The 17,333-nt window shown below is 46.5% G+C and overlaps 1 protein-coding gene across 1 annotated transcript in view; it reads right to left on the minus strand.

Annotated features, from left to right (window-relative positions):
- Nucleotides 1-175: 175 nt before the first annotated feature.
- Nucleotides 176-17,333, minus strand: part of LOC118163145 (histone H2B 5-like) — a 17,502-nt gene continuing 344 nt past the window's right edge. Inside the window, exon 2 of the mRNA XM_035319657.1 lies at nt 176-2,381. Within this exon, the coding sequence (XP_035175548.1) occupies nt 1,971-2,351 (381 nt within the window). The 5' untranslated portion in view covers nt 2,352-2,381 and the 3' untranslated portion in view covers nt 176-1,970. The remainder of the gene's footprint in view (nt 2,382-17,333) is intronic.

Here is a 17,333-nt window from a genome sequence, read left to right on the forward strand (position 1 = left end):
GTGCTTTGCTTCATGTATTTCCCTTCTGCATCGTCTTCTTTCTGGTTTCTGGTGGGAGAGGGGAGAATGACAGTGGCTCAGCAGTGCACATGTGACAGTGCAGGAACATTTTCATCTTTGGTATCTGATTCTAAATTTTTAACTGAAAAAAAAAAAAAAAGAAAAAGAAAAAGAAAAAGAAGAAAAAAAAGAAAAAGAAAAAGAAAAAGGAAGTGAAGTGCTAGGCTGTCCCTTTCGAAGCGTGATGGCCGAATGGTTCGGACTGATGACAGATTTCTGCTACCAGATACAGATGCTACTGCCAGGAGCTGCTTGTTGTGGGTGCCACCATCTTGAGACCTGGCTTTTGCTCTTTCTGAAAGATACCGCTAGTGATTTCTGCTGGAATTACTGTATGAAATGTGGCTGGAAGCAGAATTCTGCATCTCCAAAAGCAATGTGAATTTCTCAAGGGTTGCCAACACTCTCTAAGGGTAAGATGGAGACCAAAGTAGGAAAAAATGAGAGATGTATTACAGGGTTGTTATCTAGGGGTAGGAATTTATCACATGATTAAACACAGTGTCTTGGATTTTGAAGAGACCCTTCACTTAGTTCTGGAACCTGTGTCTTTGCTGCCCTTTTTATTTACAGAACAACTTGCAAAAAGCAGTTATTTTAAAGACATGAATATTTTTGATCTGAAGTGCTACAGCCCACCAGAGATTTTGATTTATTTATTTTTTAATGTTGGCTAATTTTGTGTTTTGAGTAGGAAGCTTCAACTTCACACCACTTCTACACATGCTCTTGCTCTGCTATCCAGCAGACCCTGCATGCTAAACCTGTAACCGAGATGTTCCTCCACTAATCTCTATGGCTTTTATTGGGGTTTTCTTATTGCTCACCTTACAGTGGACTTTGAGGAAGGGAATATCTGAATTAGCTCAAAAGGATTTAATCCATAAAACACCACTGGGACGCAGTGATAATTTAAGTGTCCCTACATATCCTCCCAGCCCCAGCTTTTGCTTTGCTTGCTAGCAGATGAGTGCAGCAGGGAAGGCAGGGGCAAGGCAAGTTGCTCGCAGCGAGTGTCCCCCCTTGGACACCACCCCGCCGTGTCCACCCTTACAGTGAACAGGAGTGCACAGGCAGAAAAACGTCTCCGAAAAGCAGCAGCATTAGCAATGTCTTGCACACTGAAGTAGGTCTTAGAGGAGGCAAAGCAGCAGTGGGAGGAGGTGGTCCCACACTCCCCTTGCCCATCCATATGGGAGGCAGCTGGTGGCTCCAGCATCCCGGTGGGCAAGTACACACGTGCCTGCACCACCAGCCTGCTCATCCCTCCTCCATCAGGAGCGAGGAGGAGCGGCACGTGGTATTATCACGGCATCTTTGAAAGAGGCCTTGCACACCGCTGCAAGCAGAGATCTCTGCTGGATCAGCATGGATTTCGGTCTGAGGGCTGTGCCCGGCTGTTGCTGTGGCTGTCAGTGCCACCTCTGCCTGCACAGGTGGGCTGTGTACAACAGGCTGGGGCTGGGCTACCAGAGAGGATGCAAGCACTGACTCCCTAGTGCCCATTTTGTACAACTGTAAGAAAGCAGCCAGGAAGACTTCAGAGACAGTATCTCTGGAGTGGCCAGCCTCCCCTGCAGGCGCCACACATGCATGTTTTCCAAGCACGGAGGAGAATTTGGATATAGTGCAGCCAGTCCTTCAGATGAGATGTGAAAGCAGAGGCCTCCTCCACCAGCGTCGCCTGAGGTGCAGCGTGCAGAACCCGTAGCATGTCCCGAACCCCCCATGAAAATGAGCCAACATCCAGCTCGCTCTCTCCTCTTCCACTCGACAGCTTCTAATGCTCATCCCAAGACTGTACATTGCCGCGGAGAATAGCTGTGACGTTCATCCAGGTCGTAGCTGCCTACCTGTGCCTGTGCGGAGGGTTCGGTGCTCAACGGTCCCGTTGGAGAGGCAGCGTCCAGCTACTTGGAGCTCGTGTACTTGGTGACAGCCTTGGTGCCCTCTGAGACAGCGTGCTTGGCCAGCTCCCCCGGGAGCAGCAGGCGCACGGCCGTCTGGATCTCCCGCGAGGTGATGGTGGAGCGCTTGTTGTAGTGCGCCAGGCGGGACGCCTCGCCGGCGATGCGCTCAAAGATGTCGTTGACGAAGGAGTTCATGATGCCCATGGCCTTGGAGGAGATGCCGGTGTCAGGGTGGACCTGCTTCAGCACCTTGTAGACGTAGATGGAGTAGCTCTCCTTCCTGCTCTTGTGCCGCTTCTTATCGCCCTTCTTCTGGGTCTTTGTCACGGCTTTCTTGGAGCCCTTTTTGGGGGCAGAAGTAGACTTGGCTGGCTCTGGCATCCTGAGGGCTCTCTCTTCTGGCCCTTAGAGCTGCTTGGAAAGAACAACAAAAAACAGGTTCGTTTTTATTCTTCTACAGGATAGTTCTACTGAAAGATGGGAGAGGCTGAGTCAGTGGCACCTCTGGATCTGAGACAAATGCCCCGTGACCGTGTGCAAGCAGTTTTGTACTGCTGCTGAGGACCATGCTGCTTTGTGCACGTTTTTGTGCTGTTTTCTGCTTGAATCCCTGTGACACTGGCCTTGTCAACAGCACTGAACCCAGACCCAGTTGGCATCTACTCAGTAAATATGGGTTGGGGGTGGACATATTTCTGAGAGGAACATTCAAGCTCCAGGGAAAACATTAACAGCAGCATGGACTAAGTTAAGTCTTTCTGGAATGGGCTGGAGACACTTGGATGATATCACTGCAGCCACCTTTAGATGAAAATGTTCAAAAGTGGTTTTTGCAGTAACTACAAACTCCAATAGATCCTTCTTTTTTCTGCATGTGCACAGAAGTTTACTTTGAGAGTGCCCGTACTTCTGTTGGTTTATACCATGCATTACAGTGGAACATAAAAATACCACTTTTAAGCCAGTTTTAAACCAGTTTTAGCTGCAGTACTGGAATCTCTCAGCATTAACGTTAGTTAGCAAAAATACCAAGGAGTAGAAAAGCTCAGAGAAGGTGGCAGGAATCACCCTACAGAGAAGCAGGAATGGGGACAGAAGGAAAAAATCAAAGTACTTTGGGGCTACATGTCGATTGAGACAAGCTACGTGGATTGAAATTATTTCCTGGTATTTGGTGTTTTCAGCTTTGGGGGAGCAGGACTCTCTTGGTCAACTGATGTCAGAGATGCCAGATTCTCTCTCTGAGTATTAATTCATTGTGCCACAACTTGCAGGGCCCTGACCTTTAGCTGACTGCTGTCATCAAGAAGTGCAGCAACAAAAAGACAGTATGTAAAAAGGTCATAAAAGGGGATGCCTCCTCTTTACTGCAAATTTACATGCACTTCGCTACGTGGGCCAAGGGAACAGCTGTGTTGCAGCCTGGTCTATTCATACAAATGGCTTTGTGTTTGAGTGCTCCCTTGGAAGCCAAGCCTCCTCCAGGCTTTGCTGGAGGATCAGCTTCCAGCATCACTCCGGGGCTTGGGCTTTCACCGCTCTGTAGTCTCCTGCCTCCTGCTGAGACTGTGCCCCCTCAGAGTTGACCTATGAATTACAGACAGTTGGCTGAGAGACGAGAGAAGAAAAAGGAGCTTCAGGGCAGATGGCACTTGAGGAAATCACAGAAATACAGAATGGTTTGGGTTGGAAGAGACATTAAAGACCACCCAGTTCCAACCCCCTGCCATGGGCAAGGACACCTCCCAGGTTGCTCAAATGGGTAGAAGCAAACAGGAGAGAGAAATCTGGGATGTAACATATGGCCTGCACACACAGAGCATTACAGATGGACCTAAGCAGTGCCAGCACCAAAGTGATCGCTGCGTGCTCAGCTCTGCCTCTCCTCTTTGGGAAGGAACAAGATGCCTGGCTTCTTCACTATCACCCACATCTGCAACCAAAGCCAGACACAGCATTTGGGAGGAAAATGCAATCACATGCAAGCTCTGTTGCAACGAACTCTATAAAAAGCTCCCAGATGCTTCCTGAGGGAGCAGACACCACCTGCTCCGCAGGCTGAGGCAGATCGATGTGCCCACTCTCAGTGGGTACCAGCCTCCTCTTCCCAAACCCTGTGAGAAACCTCTGTTTCTCCAATTCCTCAGCAGGTGAGATGCTGCCATCCAGCTGTGGCAAGCAACAGGACCTCTGCTGGTGGGTTTACCCTACAAGGCTCCGAGGCTGCACACCCAAACCACAGAAGCGCATGTGCCAACATGAAGCCACCATGTGGGTGAAGGGCCTTGGGGTGGGGAGACAGTCCTCCTGCTGCCCCCTGTCTGCTGGACACTTTCTGCTCAGGACAACCCTCCCAAACACCTGCTCAAATGGAATGGAGAGCACAGGAAGTTCCGCAATGACATGCGAAATAACTTCTTCACGGTGAGGGTGACGGAGCACTGGAACAGGCTGCCCAGGAAGGTTGTGGAGTCTCTTTCTCTGGAGATATTCAGTGCCTGTCTGGACGCCTACCTGGGCAACCTGCTCTAGGGAACCTGCTTTGGCAGGGGGGTTGGACCTGATGATCTCTGGAGGTCCCTTCCAACCCCTACAGTTCTGTGATCCTGTGATCCTCAGCATTGGGTTTTTGCTCAAGCGAGGCAGTTTCTTCCGTGCCATTGATGGGAGTTCTTTTTGAGGCCTAAGAGACCTGTTCAAGTTGCCTTTGCTCCTTCTTGCAAAAACAAGTATTCTGTCACTCCAAAAAGGGATATTGGCCTACTAGGCAGAAAAGGCAAGGATACAGAACGTTGTGGAACAGGCTGCAAGCACACAACAAACTCCTCACTGCACCAGCATCTCAAACTGCTTGTGCCTAAAGTATAGTAAGTGCATATGAATCTCTCTCAAGTCCCTGGAATAATCAATATTGTAATATCAGGTATGAAGAACAAGAAAAAAAAAAAAACAAGCAGAAAGAAAAAAATAAAAAAAAATGGATTGAAAGCTGTTGGTGCTTTCTTTTAGCTGGCTTTGCTTTATGGACTTCAGTATTGTTTCCCAGCTTTAGGAAGCCTGTATTTGTATTGTATGTGGTTATTACATCTGGCAACCATAAACCAACCTATTTTGCTGACTCTCTTTGAAGTTAAAAGAAAATCAGTTTCACAGAAAGAGGAAGGGGATGGGTAGGTTGTGAGAGCAGCTCTCCTTTGGGTGAGCTCACACTGTGACAAAGCTCATGGCCAAGACAGCTGAGCTGGGCTGAAAGACCTTGACAGAGACCACACCTAGGGACACACAGGATGTTCAGGAAAACGTGGACTCTGGGACTTGGCACAGCAAAAGGCTCAGTTTGAGAATACAGATAAACTGTATCAACAATATCTCCAAAATGTCCACCTGGAAGGAACCTCAGGAGCTCCACACTTTGCTCTGAGGACTTGGGGTACCCAGCCATGCCCTCCTAGATCAATATCTAACCTTTTCCTTAAAACCTCCAAAGACATCATTTTCACCAACCTATATGTTTGACCCTGCCACCCTTCTTAATTCTTTCAGCGTGTTTTTCCCAGTGGAGGGATTTGGAAGAGTAAATTCTGGATTGCCCCAAAAGTACAGGATGTGCCTTAAAACTCCGCTACCTGCCCACTCAGTCACTGCATTTCTTCCTGTGGTGACACCAGAATTTGTCTTCCTTTCTTTCTCTACTTGGGAAGCAACACTTGGAAAATAAATCCCCTGCTGTTCTTGTTTGCAGACTTGAAGATAAGTCTTTTCAATGGAAAGGCATTTTTCCAAGACAAGAAATAATCACGCACTTGCTTCTTTTTCTCCTGAGCTAATTCCCTGGCTGACAAACACTGCAACTGAAAAATGGAAACGACTGCTTCTTACGCTTTTTAAAAAGGATGTGCTTCTAAAATACGTATCAATTGTTAAGTGGACCGCAATGCAACTTCTAAAGAAGGAATGTAGCACATAAGGGGTGACTTCACTTCATTTGTCTCCAGAAAAGGTTACACATAGAGGACAGCTCTGCCCGTTGATCTCGCTGGAGCCCTTGGTAGCGCAGCCAGGATCTCGCTCCTCTCCCATTTATGGCTGCAACGAGAGGAGCAAGGATGCTGAAGTTCAGCGATTAGCACAAAAGCTTCAATGTCATTGCTTCTCTGCACCTATTTCTTTGCAGCATACAGTTTAACAGCTAAATAAAACCTTATTTGGGAACTGGCTGCCTGCCTTCAGTCTGTTTGGACGGTGCCTAGCACAAAGGGCCTGACTGGGGCCGCTGGGTGCCAAGTAACTCATGTCACTAACAGCCCATGGTATCACCAACGGTTCTGTCAACAGGCAAAGGTGCCCCACAGGCAGGTGCTGCTCTGGTATAAAGGTAGAATTAGTGGGATTATTCCCAAGGTGTCCGTGAGGATAGTTTGTTGAGGGAAAAGTAGCCTACCTTAAAAAATAATAAAAAAAAGAAGCAGTTGCATTTCTTCCGGCAGCAGCTGACCCTGCCAGAGCTGGACCAGACGATCTCCAGAAGTGCCTCCAGCTTCAGCCACTTGTTCTGTGGCTGCTGGACATTGAAGTACCTTTCATTTAGAACAGGCTTTATGAGCTCTGTTCCCCAGATGGAATTCTCCCATGGGATACTGCAGCTTGAGACACCTTCAAGAACCCCTAATGAGGGGTGACAATGCTGGTCTCCAGGTCCAGGTCACCCTGGTCCCTTGGGACACAGGATATGGACATGCAAGAGCAGGCACTTGGAAGGATCAAGGTGAGATTTGGAAGGATTCAGGCTTTTGAGGAAAATCTTTGGGCACATTTTTCCTTTACAGCTACTTTTAATGCTGTGAGGCAATCAGTTATCAGTGATGGCTTTTTTTCGCTTCCTCAGAAAAACAACAAAATCAACCACAGTATTTCTTCCAGCCAGTCCTAAGCTGTAAGCAGCAGCCCGCCTGCTGCTAGAAACCAGAGCAGTAAGGAATGACATATACATCTTCCTTCGAGTTGACACCCCTTTCCTCAGCATCATTAAAAGCAAAATGAGCTGAAAAAATATTCAAAGATACAAATTGCTGCAGTTTCTCGGATCTGAAATGGAAGAATCCTGCTGAGAAATCCCATGTGAAGCCCGATGCTGTCTCTATTTTCCTTAGGCCTAATAGATTGATAGCTAGACAGCCAGAGAAGCTCCTTCAACATGTTTTTTTATTTTTATTTTTTGCTATTTTTGGGCTTGCTGCTGAGTCTGGAAAACCTGTGCAGGGATGACAAGGACCACTGTCTGGCCTTTGTGACCTCTCTTCATGCAGAGGTGGAAATGGCACTGGGATTTTTCTTTCCTTTTTTCCTCTTAAAAGCTGTCCTCGCTGTGATGAGCTCTGTGACATCCACTGTAAATCCCCGTGCCCACTGTGCTGCTCCCTTGTTGTATCTTACTAATCAGCTGTAAAGGTTACAATTCTATAATTGGCACTTTGTTCTTAGGATGTTTTGCTGAAAAAAAAAAATACATAGGAAAAAACAAGCTCTCATCTTTCTGACATCCAATATTCTTCCGATATTTGCTGGTCTTCTGATGGTTGGTTTTAATCCTGGTGAGAATAAATGACAGCCAGTGGGATCTTGCTCCTTACCCTGCACCCTACATACAAAAGTTTTGTTAGTTCCGTCCACTTATCATCCCTTTCCTTAGTTTCTCCTGTGATACAAAATAAAGAAAACCTGGCTTTGATCCTACAGGTCTAGAAACCTACAGTGAAATTTGCTGCTGCTGTTTGTTTTACTCTCGAACACAAGGAAGGGCAACAAATTACAGAATGTTTCTGCAGAAAATAGGAGGCTTTGTAACAGCTTCATCTGCTCAGAAATGCTTGTAAAAGCACAGACAGAAGATCTGTTAAATACAGTTTACAGATTACCAGATGTCAACAAACGGCTGGTGCTGGAACAGCGCATTTTCGCAAACTGTGAATCCTCCCCTTTTTACATCGTATGGCATCCACCTCAGCTATTAAACGAGAATTCCCTGATCCAACAGGTGCTATGAAGTAGTAATGTGAGAAAAATATCTGAGAAACTGAGAAATGAGGCAGCTATCTTATGGTTATTTGGTCGCAAGCCTTGCCTAGGTAGTAAACCAGATCAGGAGTGCGATGAGTCACGGCGAGCCACCGGCGATGCTTCCTCGTGTGCAGGAGCTGCTAGTCATCTTTTGGACGGGAAAGGATTTTTCTCCCAGCGTGGTGTCTAGCATGTGATGATGAGGTAGCATTTGCTTTCTTCTGAAGTAATGAGGAAAATCGTTTTCTCGGATAAGGTAAACTAATCTGAAACGGCTGATTTCTTCTAAAGGTGGAGAGGCAGAGGTCAGTATCGGGATGCCAGGTAATCCTGTATCAGTAACAATGCCCAATCCCACACACTCTGCTCTATTTTATTTGATTGCTCCTGTAAAGTCGTCATTTAAAAGGCTAAATTTTAACTTTGGAGACCCACATGCAATTATTCTAGTGAAGACATTCACGCTTACAAATCAGACCATGAAAATATGTCAAAACAGACGATGCCTCCTGCCCCCTAACACGCAAAGCAAGGCTCCAGCTCACCACCACACACAGGCACCCTGTGCTCAAAGCGACCTACAGCTTTAGAAGAAATACGGGCAGAACTGAGCATGGAGATACACGAGCATCCAAACTCTGACTGCTCCTCATCACTGCTTCTGCTAACACGTTATTTGGGATTCCGGCCCTGGATACTCCTTACAGTAATCTTTACTTTGCTGTTCTTTGCAGGCCTTTCTGTTCACAGTTCTAGAAAACACATTTCTGAACACCAGCAACAGCTGTAATTTCTTGTGCTACCTCTACCAAAGATGCACATACTTCTCAGGGCTGTGGCAGCACTGATCAGAGATGTTTATGCACAAAGGAAGGAGCAGGACCATAGATCAGAGCTATCTGCAAGGAACATACACTGCATTTTTAAAGAAAAGAAAATCTTATTCATGAGCTCAACAGAGACACAGTACTGCAGGGGGAATGACTGTCAGAAGGCTAAACATTGCTGTTTTTTCTCTGATTAGACGCCTGGGGTCAGTGGGGGTTTAACCTGGGTCTGAAACCACAAGTATGATGTTTAGAGATGCTCAGCACCAACAGCCAGCATTGATTTCCTCTGGAATCCAGGAGGCTTGGTGCTTAGAAAAAATCAGTCTCCATGTTTTATCAGGGTTTTGTTGCTGCAAATAAACACCTGAGTACTCAAAAAAGCTACTTAACGTGACTTTTATCAGCTCTTCATAGGATCACTTGTTACCTACATCCTTTGGAATCTCTCTGATCTACACACTTGACTAACAGGACCTAATAAAAGAGCATATCCAGCACTGAAATCTGCTACAGTTACACTCCAGTCAGCTTTCCCACAAAGACTGCCATGGTTTAAGAGAGATGGACGTTATCACAGCCATCCTCTGTACCCTCAGTACTAAAACCGTCCAACAGAGAACACACCCAGGCTCGCTTTCACCCTGGGGGCTTATCAGCAAGTCAAAACCTTATCACAACATAAACTTCAATACAAGTTTCCTCTCCGAGTTCCACAGTTACCAGGATTTGCTTCTTTTGCCACAAATCCCTTCCTTAAGCAGCGGCCTTCTATTCCCTTTATATCCCACTCCAACTTATGTGGACCTGGCCCTGTGTCTCGCCGCAGGGGTTTGCTGCTGTCATCAGAGCAACGCAGCAAAATTGCTCGGAGCACACCAGGGTCAGAGCCTGCAAACCCCCAAAACGCAGATGATCTCAACCTGAACTAGAGCAATCCTGCTTTGCAGAAGAAAGCAAGGCATTGCATCAGCTCAGCTACTCGACAGCATCTCTGGCTGTACAAATCTTATGACTTGCCACGTGCAGATGATTGGAAATGGTGTAAAAACAGAACTGATAGGTGACTGGGGTCTGTAATGCTATCCACCTGTTACGCACCAGGAAGGTTACTTACTCCACAATGCCCTATGCTACTCAAAGTGAGAACTGAAGATTAAAAAAGAAAAAAAGAAGAAAAAAAAGGCTCTGTGCCTCATCAAAAATGAAAATTGCTTGATTTTTGACCATGATTAGGTCATGTTTTTCTGGAAAAACAGAAGACCATATACCCACCAAGTCTCCTGTATCTAAATAACTCTTACAGCAAAGACATGGTCTCTAAACCGGCTACAGCAATAAGTCTAAAGAACTGCCTTTAAGTAAACTATTTTTATAACTTTCATGAAGTGACAGAGAATTACCAAAATTATAGACAACTTTCATTGGTGCTGAAAGTGGCATCCATTAAAAATGTGCTAACTTAGCACATTTGGCCAAAAATACGAAAAGTTACAGCCCATCACCTGCAGGCCATAAGGGGAGCGTGGGTGGCAGAGAGAGAATAAGAAAGCCCAGGAGATGAGAGCTGCTTCGGAGGTGAGACAGGAGCTATGTGGGAACCAACGCAGACGTATGTGGCACTTCTTCCTCCTACGAGCCCCGTTCCCGGGTTTTAGGAGGTTTCTGTGACCTTCTCTATCTGCTACAGATTTGCATACCAAAAAGAAACGAGAGCAGGGATCAGACCCCAGAATGTTTCCTGCGGCTATACCACACTGATTGGGAATCATATGCATGATATAAAACCGTGGGGAAGTGGATAGCTGTGTTCTCCAATTAAACCGAAGATCAGACCAAGGTGATGAGGGTTTTAAGAGCAATATGATGGGCACATCACAACACCAAGCATTACCACATGTCCCTTTGGCATGGGTGAAACAAGCCTAGCAAAAATGTCAACAGCCTTTGCGCCTTGTATATAGGTCTACGCTCAGTGGAACTGGGCCGTGAGCATCACAAACTCTCCCCCATGTGCTGAGACAGAGCTGAGCAAGGGCATGACGTGCGCTGATGTAATCAATCATGACCCACATTCTTTCTAAACGAGTCTCCAAGTTCAATTATAGTCCTCCAGTTACAGCGCCTGTGCCTCCACATTTCAGCAAGCCCTGAAAATACTTAAAAAAAAATATTATTGGAAAGCGTGCAATTAATGGAAAAGTCAGGAATATGTGAAAGCTGCTTCACCTTCCCTGTAAAGCAGGGGTGCCAGGAATGCAGTGTGGAAATGTGGGGTTCGTGGGTTGAATCTGTAAAGCAAACAGGTACATTCACAGGGACTGCGTGACACGCCACAAGTTGAAAGCGTCAGATTTCATTGTGGGAGGGTATTCAAAATGCTGTAACGTGTGTCTGTAATGTGTATATTAATTATAAGTTTGGCATAATTATAGCAGTTTTACTGTGAAATGAAGACGTGTGCCTGTCATCGGAGCCTTCAGGGAAACGAAGATCAGCGTCGTTCCCCAGACCTCACATCATGCAGCAACAGAACCAGGAATACCAGCCAGGGCTGCCGACACCTTCCTCTGCTGCAGCCAGCAGCTCACATCGCCACAGCTGGGAGTCATCCAAGTGCTAGAGGTCATCTTCTAGGCACAGCAGCAGGGGAACGCGAGCCTCTTCTAGGGCAGGGGATGAGAAAAGCACAGCCTGTGAAGTGCAGCAGAGCGCCACTGAGAGGGGTGCTGGCTGCTCTCCAGCGACAGAGCAGGGGGAAGGCTAAGGATGCAAGAATTATTTAAGTCAAAGGTAAACTCCACCACAAAAACTGACAATAAACTGCTTTAAAATGGTCACAAATAGATTTACACTGGAGATGGAAAGTAGGAAGCTTACACCCTTTACCTAGAAGTGGTGGGGAGAGGGAGAGTGAAGAGGGCAGAGATGAAGAAACCTTATCTTCCATAAAGACTAAATCTGATATTATTATTTCTTAAAATATTTCTAGGATATGGCTCTGGCAATACCAAGTAGCTGCTCTGCATTAACCAGATGATCCCCTTCTGTTCCATATTGCTGTGCTACTGAAGAACTATTATTAAAAGGTAAAGAGGCCCTTCACATTACATTTCTCTTTATTATTTTCTTTATTGTTCCTTCCTTCCGTCTCTCACACTCATTTGAAGTGCCAGGAGCTTCGAAGCCCCAGGAGGTTTGCAGCCAGTCGGTCCCATTCAACATGTGGCATTTCTACGGGGACTAACACTCTGCTTCGACTTTTGAACAGCCACAGGGCTGGAAAACTTGCAGCTCCCCAAAAACATTGGAAAAACTGTGTCTCAGGCTGGGTTAGCTGATGCCCAAATTCCGCACCATACAACCTGCGTGTGAGTAGTGCTTTAGTGGTGTTTTAATTCTGCTCTAATGCAGCCGTCAGTATTATCGAGTCTTTCCGCTAGTCACTACAAGCTGGGAAAGGCAAACTTCTCCCAAAGAAATCAAACCCTAATTAGGGATCCATCGCTATTTATCACAGAATCACAGAATTTTCTAGGTTGGAAGAGACCTCAAGATCATCAAGTCCAACCTCTGACCTAACACTAACAGTCCCCACTAAACCATATCCCTAAGCTCTACATCTAAACGTCTTTTAAAGACCTCCAGGGATGGTGACTCCACCACTTCCCTGGGCAGCCCGTTCCAGTGTCTAACAACCGTTTCGGTAAAGAAGTTCTTCCTAACATCCAACCTAAACCTCCCCTGGTGCAACTTAAGCCCATTCCCCCTCGTCCTGTCACCAGGCATGTGGGAGAATAGACCAACCCCCACCTCGCTACAGCCTCCCTTCAGGTACCTGTAGAGAGCGATAAGGTCAACCCTGAGCCTCCTTTTCTCCAGGCTGAACAAGCCCAGCTCCCTCAGCCGCTCCTCGTAAGACTTGTTCTCCAGGCCCCTCACCAGCTTCGCAGCCCTTCTCTGGACTCGCAGTAAGAATGCAAAGAGCTCTCTGCTGATGGCTCAGTGGCCATAACATTATTTTTAACCAGCACTGGTTCCATCCTCCTATGCTTGTTTTCTTCCTGAGGCTTCCACACCTTTAGTTTACCCACTGCTATGGTTTCCCAAGCTGATTCTTCCTCCAGTGAGCTGCTCGCCCTTTGCTCTTCCTCCTCGCCGCTGGTGCCTCTCCGAGCACTCACCTCACGGAGCTCATTAATGCCTCTGTTTCAAGAACGACATCTTTACAAGCCTTTGAGTTCTGCCCCAGTTATTCAGCAGGCACAATCAATAAGGAAAATTATCAGAGCTAGGCTGAGGACCCACAGTGCCTGAGAGGATAGAACAGGGGAATTAATTTTGGCGTAGAAAGGAGGTGTGGAGACAGGGAAGGGGAGCCAGCTGCAGCGTTCCTATCTTCAGGACACAGCGTCTGTATCTGCAGTGCATTTTAAGCCTTACACACATCAAGAATGGAAATAACCTGTGTTTATACTGGGGTGGTCAGAGGGCTCAATGCCGATGGGATGCTCTCCTGTTGCCTACCCCAGGATGCTCACTGCCTCCTGTCTTGCAGCTCCCCACTTGATGCCCAATCATTCTCCAGGTTCCACAGAGGACAAGGTGCCACTTCTCCCTCTCTGCTGATATTTTAGCAACATCCTCACCCTTCCTTCATCCATGTTTGTCAACTGTTCACTTCTTTTGGTATTCCTGTTCCTTGACCTTGTGACACACGATCAAGGAGACTCTTTTTGTCTCCTTGCTTTTTCTGGCCCTTCTTCACACTAAGACTTTTCTTTAAGCCTTGAAATCCAGAGTGGTCTCAACTGTTCCTTCTCTGGCCTTCCTGTATCTCATTTCAGCAACTTCTTTTGCAAAAATGTCACACGCTTTTCTGCTCAAGCTTCTCTCACCTTCTAGGCTAATTCACATCCTCTTTGCAATGCTAACCAATTGTGCTGAAGGTGCGTTTTCAGTTCTCCCTGTCCTTTCATCCATTGCCTCCTGAACAGACTGTATTCACCGTACTGCCATCTTTGCATCTTGTTCTCGTTGCTATCTATATGCCTTCTCTCGTGCAGTATTGTCTGCCTGGCACTCTACTACATATAATTGCTTTCCTCACAAGTGAGAGGGCTATATAGGTTATACAAATGGGTAATATGGAAAGATTTTGTGCCCAAAAGCATGTCCATTTTCCAACTCTGGCAGTTGATCTAATACAAACATCACCTTTGTTCTCAAAACAAAAATCCTTAATCATCATGGCTACGACACCACAGCTTCTTCCTCCTGCAGGGATGACCTTGGGGAAGGACTTCCCCTTCCACTGACACATCTGAACTGTCCACATCTCATATCAGAGTCACGTCCTCTGCAAGTGGAAACTCTATTCCCTGATCCTGGAGTAAACCAAATAAATTGCCATTTTTAACAGTTAGCACACAAAAACTTACTGCAATGGACCACCAACGTATTCGCACTGAATTCAGAAAAAAAACAAAAACAAAAAAACAAACAAACAAACAAAAAAAAAACACAACTATTCTACAAGAAGTTTTCAGGATGGTTTGAAAGATAAATGATCACCCCCAACAGCTCGTATCTTCAAGAGGGTCGGTGCAATAATATGACAAGAGTGGTGATTAACTCTCACCACAAAGGAAAATGCTGAGTTGAGGTAGGTGGCATATAAAATCCCCCGCTCTCTTTATGAGTCAGGTAAGCTGCCAGAAGGCAGAGGTGGGATCCGTGGGATGGAGCTGTGTTCGTTCCAGCCAGTTAGTGTTATGCTTTTTGAAAGAGAAAAAAAAATGTTTAATTAATAAATCAGATTTTCCAAAATTAAGAGTCCTATTTCAATAGCAAAATCTAACAGTTGCCCTTGATCCCCAGGATGCTGTCTGCAGTGAAAGTCAAGGAGAAATATTGTTAAACAACTCCACCCCCCCACCACCTGATGCTAAAATAGCATTTTTGGGTAATGCATCTATTCTTCTGTCTCCCACCCAATGCCTATGCTGCTGCAGGCACATTTCCCTCCTCTCTCCCTGGCTCCAGAAGAAAGGGAAGCCGGTGAGCCAAGATCCCAGTCTCACCACCCCACACAGAGCCCTTTTCAGGGGCAGAGCTCAGCCCTGATGAGGAAAAACGCACTTCTCTCTCATAATAGCTGCACAAAAGTGGCTTAATACACGTATAAAACAGGCCACTTTGGGAAAAAAAGAAAAAAAAACATCTTTTGGTCTTATTTTGGGTCAGTCCAGGTTTCAAAGGATAATTTAAATAGACAGCAGCGTCCCTTATTTAATATTATAGATTTTTCATTACTGAAACCAAATTTAGAGTTGCAAAGAAAATTCCATTAGTTCCTCGGGTTCCTGCTTACAGCTCAGCCGGAACAAGCTGCCTTCCCAAGTTCACTTCTGAATTCAGGAACATTTCCCACGTAGTTAATTCTTCAGTCTACCTGATAACGTGTGTTTGAGGAAGGGCAAAGAGCAGTGTTTCAGCCCTGGGAGAGAGATGCAATAGGCTCGGACTATCGGCATGAGTCACTTCTTTGTTTCAGCTGGAGAACGGCAGATCTGAAGTGGAGTACACACAGGTGCCTGTATGCATTTATATATGTAAATGCAAGTTAGGAGAAGGGACGGAGAGGGACAACGAACAAAGGAACAAAGGGGGAAAAATGTTAAGAGGAAGACAAGGTAAGGACTGAAGAGAGATTTCAGAGAGGAGAGAGTGTAGAAAACAGGCCAGAGGAGGAAAAAAAAGATGGGAGGGGAGGATACATGAAATAGAACAAAAAGCAGAAAAAAGGCATGGGTGGACAAAAAAACAGAGAGAATGGGGAAGTTACAGTGACCAGCAAGACGTCTGGCCAGACAGAAATATTGAATGATAAATAAGATATAGAGAAGAGAGACATGGAGGGTCATAGTAAGAAAGACAGGCCTGGCACAGCTGAGATGTGAAATGAGCAGCTGGAGGAAAAATCACCGCCCAGCAGAGCACTTCTGGAGCCTCAGGGAAGAGGTGAGGCTGCCCCAGCGAGGGACAAAGTCAATTCCTGGGAAGTGAAAGGTAAAACCAAGGTGAGTCATGACAAGGCCCTGGAGAAGACAAACGATACCATCCTGCTGGGTTGTCGCCTTTTGCCTGAAGTAGGAACCACAAAGGTCACTGAAATTCCCACTTAGATCTCACATTTGAAACTTTAAGAAATGTATTTCTTCCCCCTACAATCCTTCTTCCTTCACTATGTTGGATTAAATTAATTAATGTACACCCTGCAGTTACGCCTCCCTGTCAGGGAATACAACCCCAGACACCATGAAGCCCGAAGCAGACCTTGCTCTCTGGCTCCCTTTGCCTCTAGAGGCTCCGGTAGAAATATTCCAGTAGACAAACCTAGATTTCCTGCAGCTCCAAAATCACCATGAAGGAATTGGGTATCATTTGCAGCTTGAGAAAAGAAATACGAAGCAAAGAAGGGCGCACGCTCAGCTTTGCTTTCATAATTAGCAAATCTTGCCAGTACAAAGGGGAAAATTGCTGCTGGTAACCAAACCATCACTCCTTTGCACCACAAATAATAGGAACAAAAGAGGAGGGTGTGGGAAGCACATTCATATTATCAAATTCCTTCTGTGATTAGCATGTGCTCAGTGTAATCAAAACCTCACCAGGAAAAGAGCATGCTATAACAAAAACACTGCGGAGGCTATAGAGTAAAACCCCGGGAAGATCAAACAGTGCTCCCAGGGCAGCAGCAGCCTAGAAGCCGGAGCGTTATTAGTAGTAACAGAAGCAACATATGGGGATGAATGAAACCGTGTTTGTAAATGCGATAGGCAATTGCACACTCTCTCTTGGCATTCGCTTTTTCACGATCTGACTCAGCCTCCACATGGATCCACTCCCCCATCCTTCGATTCATAAATTCTTGATCTCAGGAAAAGTTACGGAGGCATCGCACGAGCAAAGGGCACGAGATGACGTGAGACAGGCGAATGGCGGTCAGCGCGGCACGCAGCCAGCACCCTGCACACAGAAAAACCCGCAGTGCAAACGCACGGAGCTCTCACCCCTTCCCTGCTGGCGGGGGCACCGCAAAGGACATGGGGGCTCCTCGGTCCCTTCTGCTAGAGGCATGCAATGAGGCAGAGACAAATCCCTTACAAAACTGTGTGATGCTGCAAGGCAACTGCCCCGCTCTGCATTCCCTGCCCCTCGGGAAGCGGGAGATGGGACGTGTGAGGGATGGTAAATGAAAAGGGCTTCTCGCAGTGTAGGCTCCTTGCCTTTCTTAGCGGTGAAAGGGAGTGGGGTGAATGAGAAGGCACCAATGATGCCGGAGAAGTGCTGTGTGCTGAGCAGAGCTGGACACCCAGCAATGGTGTGTACACCCAGGAGGGATGTACACCCAGCAGTGGTGTACACCCAGCAGGGCCGTACACCCAGCAGGGCCGTACACCCAGCAGGGCCGTAC

This window comes from Oxyura jamaicensis, chromosome 1, assembly GCF_011077185.1.
Source record: "Oxyura jamaicensis isolate SHBP4307 breed ruddy duck chromosome 1, BPBGC_Ojam_1.0, whole genome shotgun sequence".
NCBI lineage: Eukaryota > Metazoa > Chordata > Aves > Anseriformes > Anatidae > Oxyura > Oxyura jamaicensis.